Here is a 12,763-nt window from a genome sequence, read left to right as displayed (position 1 = left end):
GTGTGTTCAGAGGAGGGGCATTGGCATTCTGAAAAGTTGCATGCGGATTTACAGAATAGCGCCATTGCCATGATCAAATACTATGAGTTGGGCACTGGTATTTGCACCAGGTTTCAACTGACATAAATACCAGTGCCCAACTTTGGCCATGAGAATCAGCCCTAAGTGCTACTATATAAAGGGTGCTGAACCTGGAGTGCCCTTTATAGGATAGCACTTAGGGGGAAATTCTATATGTTGCCTAAAAAATCAGCATGGAAATCAATGCGTATTCTATAAGTGGTGCCTAGATTCAGCCGCGGTATATAGAATGCGCTTAGTTGATATCTCAGCACCTAAAAATACATACATCCATTTACACCAATGAAAACATGGCGTAAGTCCAGGCACGTAGATTTAGGCACACTGGGCCATATTCTATAACTACGTGCGTAAATTTCAGAATGCCCAGAAAATGTCCATCTCCCTGCTCATAACCACACCCCTTTTTGCCTGCACACATTAGAAGTTACTACTACTACTACTTAGCATTTCTATAGCGCTGCCAGGGTTACGCAGCGCTGTACAAGTTTAACCTGGGGAAGGATAGACCCTGCTCAAGAGAGCTTACAATCTAGGCACACTGCATTACAGAATGCGCTTAGCAAGTTGTGCACGTAAATTCTAATTATTGTCAATCAGTGCTTATTATTGCTTGTTGAGAGTTGTTATCAATGCTGATTAGCTTGTTAAGCCAACTAAGTTATTCGTGTTGTTATAGAATATGGATGGATTTTGGCATGGCTCTCTAGGCACACTATATAGAATCCGGGGGTTAGCGCTGATTTTTTCTGGTGCCTGTTTTTCAGTGCCATGTATAGAATTATGTGCACAGCACTATTATATCAGGGTGCGCAGAATTGTATACATGGCATTGAAAAATAGGCACCAGAAAAAAATCAGCGCTAACCCCCCGGATTCTATATAGTTCACCTAGAAATCCGCTCTTAGACCTACCCATGTACGCCTGCCATAGATCTGGCATAAGTGGGTGCACTTGAATTTAAGCATGCTTTTATAAAACAGGTGTCCTGCATCGGGGCACCTATATCTAAGCGCCCCTTTATAGAACTGCCCCCATAGGGCTAGATTCTATATATGGTACCAAAAAATCGGTGCTGAAAAATGTGCTAGCCTTTAACCCTCATTTAAAGTTAGATGCAGTTACATAAGTACATAAGTATTACCATACTGGGACAGACCAAAGGTCCATCAAGCCCAGCATCCTGTTTACAACAGTGGCCAATCCAGGTCACAAATACCTGTCAAGATCCCCAAAATGTGCTAAACATTTTATACTGCTTATCCCAGAAATAGTGGATTTTCCCCAAGGCCAACTTAATAATGGTCTATGGACTTTTCCTTTAGGAAGTCATCCAAACCTTTTTTAAACTCTACTAAGCTAACCGCCTTTACCACATTCTCTAGCAACGAATTCCAGAGTTTAATTACACGTTGAGTGAAGAAATATTTTCTCTGATTCGTTTTAAATTTACTACTTTGTAGCTTCATCGCATGCCCCCTAGTCCTAGTGCTTTTGGAAAGCATAAACACACGCTTCACATCTACCCATTCAACTCCACTCATTATTTTATAGACCTCTATCATATCTCCCCTCAGCCATCTTTTCTTCAAGCTGAAGAGCCCCAGCCACTTTAGCCTTTCCTCATAGGGGAGTCGTCCCATCCCCTTTATCATTTTCGTCACCATTCTCTGCACCTTTTCTAATTCCACTATATGTTTTTTGAGATGCGGCGACCGGAATTGAATACAATATTTGATGTGCGGTCGCACCATGGAGCAATACAAAGGCATTATAACATCCTCATTTTTGTTTTCCATTCCTTTCCTAATAATACCTAACATTCTATTTGCTTTCTTAGCCGCAGCAGCAGAAGGTTTATAGAATAATGCTTATGTCAATGAATCGCACCTAACTTTAGGCACAGCCATGTGCACCAACTGAAACGTGATGCAAATGTGTGCACCTACGTTAACCGCCAGATTCTATATAGCGTGCCCCTGCTGAAATCTAAGTGTATTCTATAAGAAAGTGCATGACTTAATTGGCTTAACAAGCTAATCAGCATTAACAGCATTTATCAAGCAGTAATGAGCACTAATTGGCAATAATTAGAATTTACGTGTAGAAATCCCTAAGCATATTCTGTAACATACTGCACCTAAATTTAAATGCTTGCAGGCAAAAAAGGGCATGGCTATGGGTGGGAAAATGGGCGTTTCATGGGCATTCCGAAATGTACATGCATTGTTATTGAATGTGGCCCAGTGTACTTAAATCTACACGCAGAGATTTACGCTACATTTTCATTGGTGTAAATGGATGTGCTTACTTTTAAGTGCTGTGATATCAACTAAGCATATTCTATAAACTGTGCCTAAATTTAGGTGCTGCTTATAGAATGCTCTTAGGCAGAAATTTTTACTGCACAGATTTTTTAGGTGCCTTATATAGAATCTAGCCTAAAGCATGTATCCCTGTTATTCTATAACAATGCATGTTAATTTTAGGAACACCCCCATTTTGCCCATGATCCTCCCATTTCTGCGCCCTCTTTTTCAAATTGTTCGTAAATTTCAATTACATTTAATTAGTGCCAATAATTGATTGCTAAAAAGCTGATTATTGGCACTAATTAGCTTGTTATTTAATTAACTTGCATGTGCAAATTGGGCACACACCCAAATTTGTGCATGCAATTTTTGGCAACTTTTGCAAAATTAGAGGGATAATGTATACTAAAAACATTAAAGCAGGCTTGTCCAATTCCAATCCTCAAGGGCTACAAACAGGCCAGGGTTTCAGGATATGTAAAAAAGCTTTGAATGCCTGGCAATGTAGACAATTCTTTTGATTGTTAATGGTTTTAGTTAGCAGCTGTGGAGAGTAGCACGTTGGGATGATCAGTATCCATACCTTTTTTCCCCCTCCTTTTGTGCCTCCACTTATTATATCTTGCATGGTTTACTGGTTATAGACTGCTGTGCTATTAACATACCTTTCCTTATGTGATTTATGTTGTCTTGGTTGGTTTATTGTTTTATGGGTTTTTTTTCTTTTCTTAGAATGAATATGTTCTTATATTGCAAACCACCTTGATATATGTTTTTGTGTAAAAGGCGTTATATCAAATTATATGAAATAAATAGATATCCCTAATGAATATGCACAAGAAAGGTTTGCACGCCCATTACATCCACTAAATACAGATCTCACTCATAAATATTCATTAAATGGATATCCTGAAAACCTAGTTTGCTTGCAACACTCGAGGACTGAACTTGGACAAGCCTGTTCTAAAGCTTTGAGTACATAGGCTCATTTTCAAAGCACATAAAGCTTTGAAAATGAGCCTCATTGTGCATTAAATAATATGTATGTGTTAAAAGAACGCCATTAACACAAAAACTCCCAGACATATACATTTTGTATATTAACAGAGTGTTAACCCGAGTATGTCAGTCTAACATAAATTGCACTAACCTGCATTTAGTTGATTAACCTAATTTTCAGTTAATAATCCCATTTCAATATTATTCCATTAATGTGTTTTAGTGCACTAGTCCACAACTCATTAACAACTCATTAACAACTATTAATAGTAATGCACATTATAGTATGTTTTAACATATATTAACATTAAAAAAACCATTGTAGTCTATAGACCACTAAGCCTGTTATGCTTTTTTAAAATGTTTTTGCTTTGATTGGAAGTGCTTGTTTTTTTGGGGAGCATAAAAATAGTTGGAATTATATCAACCAGACAAGAGTTTCTACTGAATATAGAAATCATGATTTTATCAGACTGAATTGATAATTTGTGGCCACATTCTAAAAGTTTCCTGGACTCCTTAATAAGCATTTTCAGCTGAGTGGGAACATCATGAAGTTTGTTAATGGCTAGTGAATATTTGAATAATGGCCATTCATTTGAGCAGTTCAAAATAATAGATCTGAGGATAGTGAAAATGTGTTTTGGTTCTAGCAACAGAATATATATTTTTTAAACACTGTATTACATCACCAGCATTCTGTACTGAGAATTAGCCAGCATTGCCAACCGGTTCCTTACCATCTGCACAGGCTGGCTTTGATCTGGTTTTGCCTCACTGTGTGTACGGATTCACAAATCAATTTTTTCTAAGAAAAGCAGAATCCACAAGTTCACAGATGCAGTGCGGTAGAACCAGGTCTGAGTCAGTCTATTCCTTAAGGCGCAGAGACATTTGGTAGCCCAAGGTAAAACTGTATTTGCATATTGCTGTAAAAATAAAGCTCTGCTGTACTCTCATAACTTTTCACTCAATTGATACACTTTTATTTTATATTATATGTATGTTTAGACGTAATCATTAGCATTGAATGAGGTATTAGGAACGTATTTCTCACTCTGTAAAATTAATATTTGGACATATTTTATTTTAGGAGAAGCAGACAAAGAGAAAGCCAAGGGCAAAAAAAAGCTGTGGTGGCGGCCTTGGGTTGATCATGCTTCCAGTAGGTTTTCTCAATCATCTGTCAAATACATAGATTTAACCCTTATATCCTTGACCAGAATGAATTGTTTGTTTTATGCATGATTTTCTCATTGTGACTCAGTAGAGGGTCTGTGTATATATGAAAGGATTCTTGGGGGAGGGTGAGTAAAAAACCTTGAAGGCCTGATTTACTGCCGTGTTTTCACTTTCACATACGTTGAGATTCCTGGAAGTTACACTAGCATAATGCTACTGAAAGAGCCAACCAAAAGCTAGAGTACAAAATCCCTGTGCATTTTCCAATTTGTGATGGGGGTTGTAGCTTTAAAACACATACTCACACAGTGTGTTAAGTTTGATGACTTCAACCTCAGGACAGGCTTTTCCCTGCCAAACGTTTTGCGGCATTAAACGGAATCAACATCTGGTTCCCATGCCCAAAGAAAGCACTTATATTCTGTTCTCATTTTGCAGGGTAAATTGCTTCTAATATAAGCTTAAAGGCACACTGTCTGCTAACTCATTTTGCAGAAAAGAAACTGAGAACAGTGTACAGAAAGATCAGAGTATATACAGATTGCTTCACGGTTTGTATATATGTAACCCAGGGGTACCTCTTTTCCATGGCACATCGGAGTACAGGTGGCTCTCATGCATCCCACACTCCTGTGGCCATTACAGGAAAGGGTGGAAGCAGTCTTACCAGAACCTGGGTTTGTGACACTCATCAAACTAGATCTCAGTCAATTCAATCAAAGTTTACTCTGGCTTGACTGTGCAAAAATAAAGGCCAGCTTTTCTGATGATTTCTTGAGATGGCAGAAACAAAGTAATAAAAACACAAGTAAATCAATCAGGTTTGTCCTCGGTACAGTTCAACTCACATCAGAGAATACGAGAACAAAGGAACATACAAGTTGCTCTACTGAGTCAGGCCAAAGGGCTATCTAGCCTAGTAGCCTGTTTCCAACAGTTGTCTGCCCAGGTCACAAGTACTTAGTTGAGTCCAAAATTATAGCAAGATTCCATGTTACTCACCCCAGGGATAAGCAATGGCTTTCCCCAGGTCTACCTTATGGATTTTTCCTCTAGGACTTTATTCACTGCATTTTTAAACCCAGTTATATGAACTGCTTTTTTACCTCTTGCTTCAGCAATGAATCCACATAGTTCAACAGTGCCAGAGTTCCAGAGCTCAACTATATGTTCAGTGAAAAAATATTTACTCCTATTTGTTTTAAATGTGCTACTTTGTAACTTCACGGAATGACCCCCAATCTTTCTACTTTTGAAAGAGTAAACATTTAATTTACATTTACCAGTTCCAGTCCATTCCGGATTTTATAGACCTTAATCTTATCTCCTCTCATCCATCTCTTCTCCAAGCTGAAGAGCCTAACCTTTTAAGCCTTACCTCATATGAGAGTCATTTCATCCATTTAATCATTTTAGTTGGCTTTCTTTATATTGTTTCCAGTTCCACTATATTTTGAGATGTGGTGACTAGATTTGCACTCAGCTCTCAAGGTGTGGTCTCAGCGTTGAGCGATACAGAGGCATTATGATATCCTTGTATTCTATATTGCTTTCCTAGTAATTCTTAATATTCTGTTTGCTTTTTTGTTGCTGCCACACAGCAGAAGATTTCAATGCATTGTCCATATTGACACCTAGATTCTTTTCCTCTGTGTTGATTTCTAATGTGGAATCTACCATCATGTAACTATAATTTTGGTTATTCTTTCCAATTTGCATCACTTTGCATGTGTCCACATTAAATTTCATCTGCCATTTGGATGCCCAGTCTTCCAATCTCCTAAGATCCTACTGCAATTTCTTGCAGTCCACATGTGATTTAGCAACTTGGAACAGTTTTGTGCCATCTGCAAATTTAATCACCTCACTCGTTGTTCCCATATCCAGATCATTTATAAATATGTTAAATAGCATTGGTCTTAGTACTGATCCATGTGGCACTCCACTATTCACCTTCCTCCATTGAGAGAACTTGCCATTTAATTCTGTTCTCTGTTTTCTAACTTTTAGCCAGTTTACAATCTATAACAGAGCATTGCCTCCTAATCCATGGCTTTTTAACTTTCTGAAAATCTAGATACACTACATCAACCGATTCACCTTTATGTACATGTTTTTTCACACTTTCAAAAAAAAATGTAGCAAATTGGCGAGGCAAGACTTCCTTTGGCTGAATCCATATTGACTCTGTCCCATTAAACCATGTTTCCTGTGGGGCTCAGTTTTGGGGGGGGGGGGGGGGGGGAACATCCAAAAAGAGTCATAAAGCACCATTTGGATAAATATTTTCTCAAAACGTCCAAATCAGTATTTTCAAAACCTGTTTTGCAAACATCTATCTATGCAGTTTGTCTGCAGTGCGTCCAAATCACAAGGGGGCATTTTGAGGGCATTTTGAAGGCGGGATTAGGGTGGACTTAGGGTGTGTCTAACCTTTGGACATTTTACAGCCATAATGGAACAAAACGAAAATATCCAGGGTGAAAACCTATAGTTCAACCGTTTTATTGATGATCCGCGTGTTAACCTCCGCACTGGTCAATCGTCTTATAATTAACACGCGGACCACAGAACCCTGAGGCAGGTTTCCGAAACGGCGGCCATCGTAGGTCGTGGTCGTGGTGCAAGAAAGACCTGCACAAGCAAAATACAATTCATGAAAGCTAAGTAACTTTGCTAATTAACCGATTATAACAGACAAGTTACAAAGAAAAGAGGTTTTTGACCGATGATGAGGAAGTCCAGGCCCCGAAGCTAATATTTAGGCTGGGGTCTTCTCAAGGCCTTTTCCTCAATAACAATACTGAAGTATTTTCCTACAGTCAGATGCATAGATGCTCTTTGTTTGATATCCCCTCATTTTCTCCATATATACTCAGTCATCTCTGTGACTCATTGTAAAATATGAAATCCAGGGATACATAGAGACACCTGTAATTTCAGGTCTGTTCTGAATCAAACAAGGAGATGGCGTTTTACTCCTGTTCCAGGCTCACATCAAGACCAAGTCATCAGTTCTGGTGCCAACTCAGGTATATAAATGCTCATTACAACTACTCATTAGGCTGACCTATAACAACATTATTCTTCTTTGGAATTCTGACTGTATCCAGAATAAAACCATCCCCCATCTCAACTCACATAAGACATATTATGGGAGACCTTTGGTGAATAAATTCTCATCTCCTTCCAGCACAAACCTCAGGTAATCTCTGATGGTTTCCATAAACAGCCATCAAGTTATAGGATCCAGTCGGGAAGGGGGGGGGGGGGGTATGGAACCAGGTGGTAAGGTCCAGTACTGTAGATAACTGAGGCCTCTTCCTCAGTCATGTCTCCACCATTCCACCTTTCATACCCAGGACGATGGGATGGTATTTAGGGTTATTAGCAGAGGATTTACCTTCTCATACTTTCATAGACCTCTCAGTAGGCCTGTTTTTGGCCTTTGAGCTTGTTGGGAAGCAGTTTGTTGATTTGGGATACATGTTAAATTTCAAATGGTCATGCCAGGATGGTCTCTTCTGCTACTTCTGCCAACTTACACAATCTATCTGAGAATTCCTTAGGCATAGCTAGTAATAGCCTCTTTCTCTTCTGGAACTCAGGCTTGGTCAACCTTGACCCTGATCAGAGCCTACCAGAAAGGGGCTTTTGTGTGCAGTTGTCACAAGGCTATACACTTCTGGTGGGTGTCTCAATGTCACTCTATGAATTCTTCAGAGCCCAGCTTCCCAACTGGACTTGGAGGTCTGGATACTTTTTTGGTCTCAGATGAGGAATATTCAACTCCTTGCTCAACCCCCATGTGCCTAATATTCATTCCCAGACTTGAGTAATGACAACACTCCCAGCAGGGCTATCTGAACTAGAGTGTCTAGTTGATTGGGAAGAAGGTGGGAGTGAGCTAAGACACCACAGACCCCAGCTATTTCTCTTTAACCTCCAACATATCATCTCTGATACAAGGACTGCAAACATAGATGCTAGTGTCAGAATGTGCTTAGTGTGCATGTACAGTGGGAAGCAGCAGCATCTCAGATTGTATTTGCTGGGCCATGGCACTTTGAACCTCTAAAGTCAAGGCCTCGTTTGTTAGTTCTTGGGCTGTAGTATCCAGTTCATCATCTCCTTCTTTATCCTTCTCAACTGCTCCTATCGCCATTAATATCTTCAGTGAAAGACATGGCATATTGGCATCATACACTCCCAGGACTGATGTCAGTGGTCTCCTCAATGGCTGGTTCATGACTACATGGGTCAATTTCTACACCTTTTAATGAGGTAGCTATTTCTTGGTACCAGAATTTTGTAGGTTTTGCAGGTAGGGGAAATGTAAACAGTGATCATCTTGGATATTCTGATTGTCATGATCCTTTTGCATTGTGGTCCAAATCCATCAAGAACAAATTTCTAGGAAGAAACAGGTCACAAAGTTTCCAGTTAGCACCAAATTGATGTAACCCTAGAGCACCTCTTTTCTATGGCAAAAGATTTGGGTGTGGATATGGGTGGTCATATCACACTCTTTACCCTTGAATTCATTACTGGATGAGAAGTTGTCTTTTAGGTCTTTGACTTTCAGATATTCACCAAACCATAGGGCAGTCAATTCAATCACTCTAATAAGAATCCAAGTTCACGTCAGATGTGATTGTTCAAAAGAAAGTAGAGTTACTACTATCTTCCTGGTATGGGAGAAAAAAACAGCAATACAAACTTATGCAAGTCAATCATCATGCTCTTGCTATAATTCAATTCAGGTCAGATGGAAAAAAAAGTCCAGTCAATGTTCCCTTTAAGCAGCTCTTTACTGTATAGGAGTCCTCTACCAGCGTTCCTGCTGGTGAACTGTGGTGCTTTAATATCATGCTTTCAATCACAAGGGACAGGCAGGTTTCTTACAGTTAAAAGTGTAATGTTGGCGCACCACCCCAAACCAGCAGGAACATCAATAGAGAACTCCACACAGCTTAGAGCTGCTTAGATAGGACATTGCTTCTTTCATCTCCTGACTTCGTTGTATTGCCTATTTTCTTGTGGAAGATCCTCATTCCTTCTTCAACCTGGTTTAAGGGTACCTGTATATCTACTATCTGATACTCCTGCCCTGGTTTGTTCCTAGAATGTGCTTAAATGATTTATTCTCACTCCTCAATACTGTTCTTGCCTCTTCTTCCAACTGCTATGCTCTCCTTGCATAGGGATCCACTTCCTAGTGTCTAAGCACTCTCATTGAGCCCTAGCTCACCTTAGGGAGAGTAGAGAAGAAAGGACTCAGATTATTTTCACACACACTGAGTTGGGTTTTTTTTTTTGTTTACATCTCTGACACATCACACTGACATTGCTACTTTCAGAGCTCATGGAGCCTCTGAAGGCACCAGCAGTGGGGAAATTATTAGCATTCTTTACACATACAACAGCCTTCATTCATTTTGTGCAATGATTTTGTTTACATAGAATAAAAAGTACCTGCAAAGAAAAAAATGATATGTAGCAAAATAGAGTACTACAATCACCTTGTTCATTCTGTGCCACATAGTTTTGTGCTTTCAAAATGTGTACTGTTCCCCAAGTCAGAGTGTCATTATCAAGATCCTGTGACCTTTTTTTTTTCAGCACAGAAGAGGTGTTTTATACTTTTCAACATCCTCCCAAATGCCAAACAGATGCTAAAGTACAACTTGCAGCAAAACTTCTTTGGCCCAACACAATTTGCATTTTGTCCATTTGTCAGCATCTCGACAATGACATTCCACCTTCGTTATAAGCATTGTCTCTAACACAAAGCTGTAATACCTTGGCCCCTAATTTGCTGAATTCTAATTACCCTCATTATAACTATCCCTCTTTATAACACTGAAAATGCTCGGCTTCCAGGAAAGGTGTTATAAAGAGGGTGCAGTGTTTTAGTAAATGGGGCCTCAGGAATCTTATAAGTCAAATGGGAAAAGGGTCAGATATAATCAAGACCATGTGCAGTGGCATAAGACATCAGATTAAAATACTAATTGGTTGTTGGACTAAATTCAGCAGCTTAGATATTTACGACTGATTGGTTTTTTAACTATTTATCTCCCCTGCTCACTCCATTTTCTGTATAATGCTGTTTCAATTTCAATTTTCATTTCAAAGGACATGAGTTTCAAATGTTCATGGGAACAGATTAAACGATAGAAGCTTTATTGTTCTGCCATGTATTTTTTAATACGTTCTGTGTTTGGTATATATTATCCTTTTACCTTCCAAGAGTAATTTGCACAATGTGCCCATTTCTATCTCTTTACAAGTAAACTGTGCCCCCATTTTAATTTTTTGCAAAAGGCAAAGAGATTTTCCTTTTTTTGCAACTGTGTGAAAATGGAAAATGTCATTTTTATTTTCTTAAGGGCAGAAAACAGTGTCATCTTTCATTTTCATTCAGTTTGACAATTCAGCATTTGGAAGAAATTGAATGAAGTCTATTTTGGGCTCTTAATAACTAAACACCCTGTTCAGTAATAATGTTTGCAATTGGCAAAGAGAAAACAATTACTCAATACAGTGCCAGACATTTCCATGGCAATAGATTGGTAAAAATAATTCTTATCAAATATGGCCACTTATTTTAAAAATAGTTTTTGTGTAAGCATTGACCCTAGCCTGGGTGTGTGGGTAAAATCTTGGGATGTTTCTATTTCACCCTCATTATGACAATTTTCTTGGACACCGGGCATTTTAGTACTTTACTACGTGTGCAGTGTGTATCAAATTTCAAAATGCAATAATGCAGAACCTTGTACATAGTAAAATACAGTACAATATCTCATATTAAAGGCAGCTAGCAGGACTGATCTAACATGTTCCTATTTTGACACTAATGTGTACATGTACGAATGCATTATTGCTGTTCAATCATACCCATTTTTATTCACATGTATAATTTACACAGACATAACAACAGAATAATACTTTCGTGACCTTGCTGTGTTCCACAGAAAAGTTTGCAGAGGTCTAAAAATGCTGTGTATATGCTGATGGGCACTTGTGAATAATGGTAGTTTTCACAGCAAGACTGTCTTCAGATTATCCCAGGACCTTATCGAGTGAGATGGTTTACACAGCCAAAACTCAGAACTGACCAATCAGGTCATCTGATTTTTATTTTGTGTGAGTGTATGTGTGTGTGTCAAATTTCTATTTCAAGCTCTCTGGTTGGTTTATTATAATTTTTTTTTTAATTGTTTAAGAATGTTAGCCTGTACTACTTTTGCAATAAAGTTTGTTGGCACATCAAGCATATTTACTGTGTCAAATGTATATGTAGATTAGGAGACTTGCAGTTAAAAGATCAAAGCATTCAGGCTTTTATGAAATGTGTATGTGCACAGATGCTTTAAGATGATTTCTCATATGCAGAGGTATGATTGAATTGAATCTAGTGTTATTTTTGTAGGATCTTATAATGAGGGTTAAATGCACACTTTCTATGTGTTTCTCCTTATTATTCTCTTCTGTATTTGACCTATCAGCAAATGTTGCTTCAAATCTGTCAGCTTACATCAAGACATTACTTTAACAGTCTTGTATGCTGGAGAAAGTAATGTTGGACCCTTAATTTTCTCTTGCTCATCATCTTATTTTTGGTTGGTTTGTTTTAGCATTTTCTTCATTCACGAAGGCCCGTTACCTTATAGTAATAAACACTTCTGTTCAAGGATATAAGGTGGTTTTCTTAAACTGCATACTAGCATACTGCATTGTATGGAGGCTCAAAGTCAATTTACAAGCACAAATTCAACACTTTTATAAATAAGCTTCACCAAGCAAATGATTCATTTTAAGGGAACCAAAGTTTTCCATTGCCTTTCAGTTGTTTTAGCACTTTTGACTTAAATTAATGGTAGGGACCCATTAGATATCTTAAGAATATCTTAACAGTCCTAAAACTGTCAGACATTTAATTTGATTAAGCAGTAAGATATGAATAATTATTCCTGGGGAAAAAAAACCTGGGAAGAAAGCATGAGAATTCTTTACTGTAGGTTTTAAAAGAAATCTCTAATGATCAAATTAATTGAGCCATATTATCTGGTCAGGTATACTGTAAGTTCATACCTGACTATTGTTCTTTGTTATCTTTCCAAGCTAAATTAACTGCATCCAATTTGTGCACAGAATCTGTCAAACAGTGACATCATGGGGG

General features: G+C 38.3%; 1 protein-coding gene across 1 annotated transcript in view; it reads left to right on the top strand.

Moving 5' to 3' along the window:
- The window catches only part of PIEZO2 (piezo type mechanosensitive ion channel component 2), a 556,315-nt gene that overhangs the window by 382,599 nt on the left and 160,953 nt on the right, over positions 1–12,763 (top strand). The window contains exon 30 of the mRNA XM_030186524.1: positions 4,487–4,558. Coding sequence (XP_030042384.1) covers positions 4,487–4,558 — 72 coding nt within the window. The remainder of the gene's footprint in view (positions 1–4,486; positions 4,559–12,763) is intronic.

Source organism: Microcaecilia unicolor, chromosome 1 (assembly GCF_901765095.1).
Source record: "Microcaecilia unicolor chromosome 1, aMicUni1.1, whole genome shotgun sequence".
Lineage (NCBI taxonomy): Eukaryota > Metazoa > Chordata > Amphibia > Gymnophiona > Siphonopidae > Microcaecilia > Microcaecilia unicolor.
This window is presented reverse-complemented; position numbering and strand designations above follow the sequence as displayed.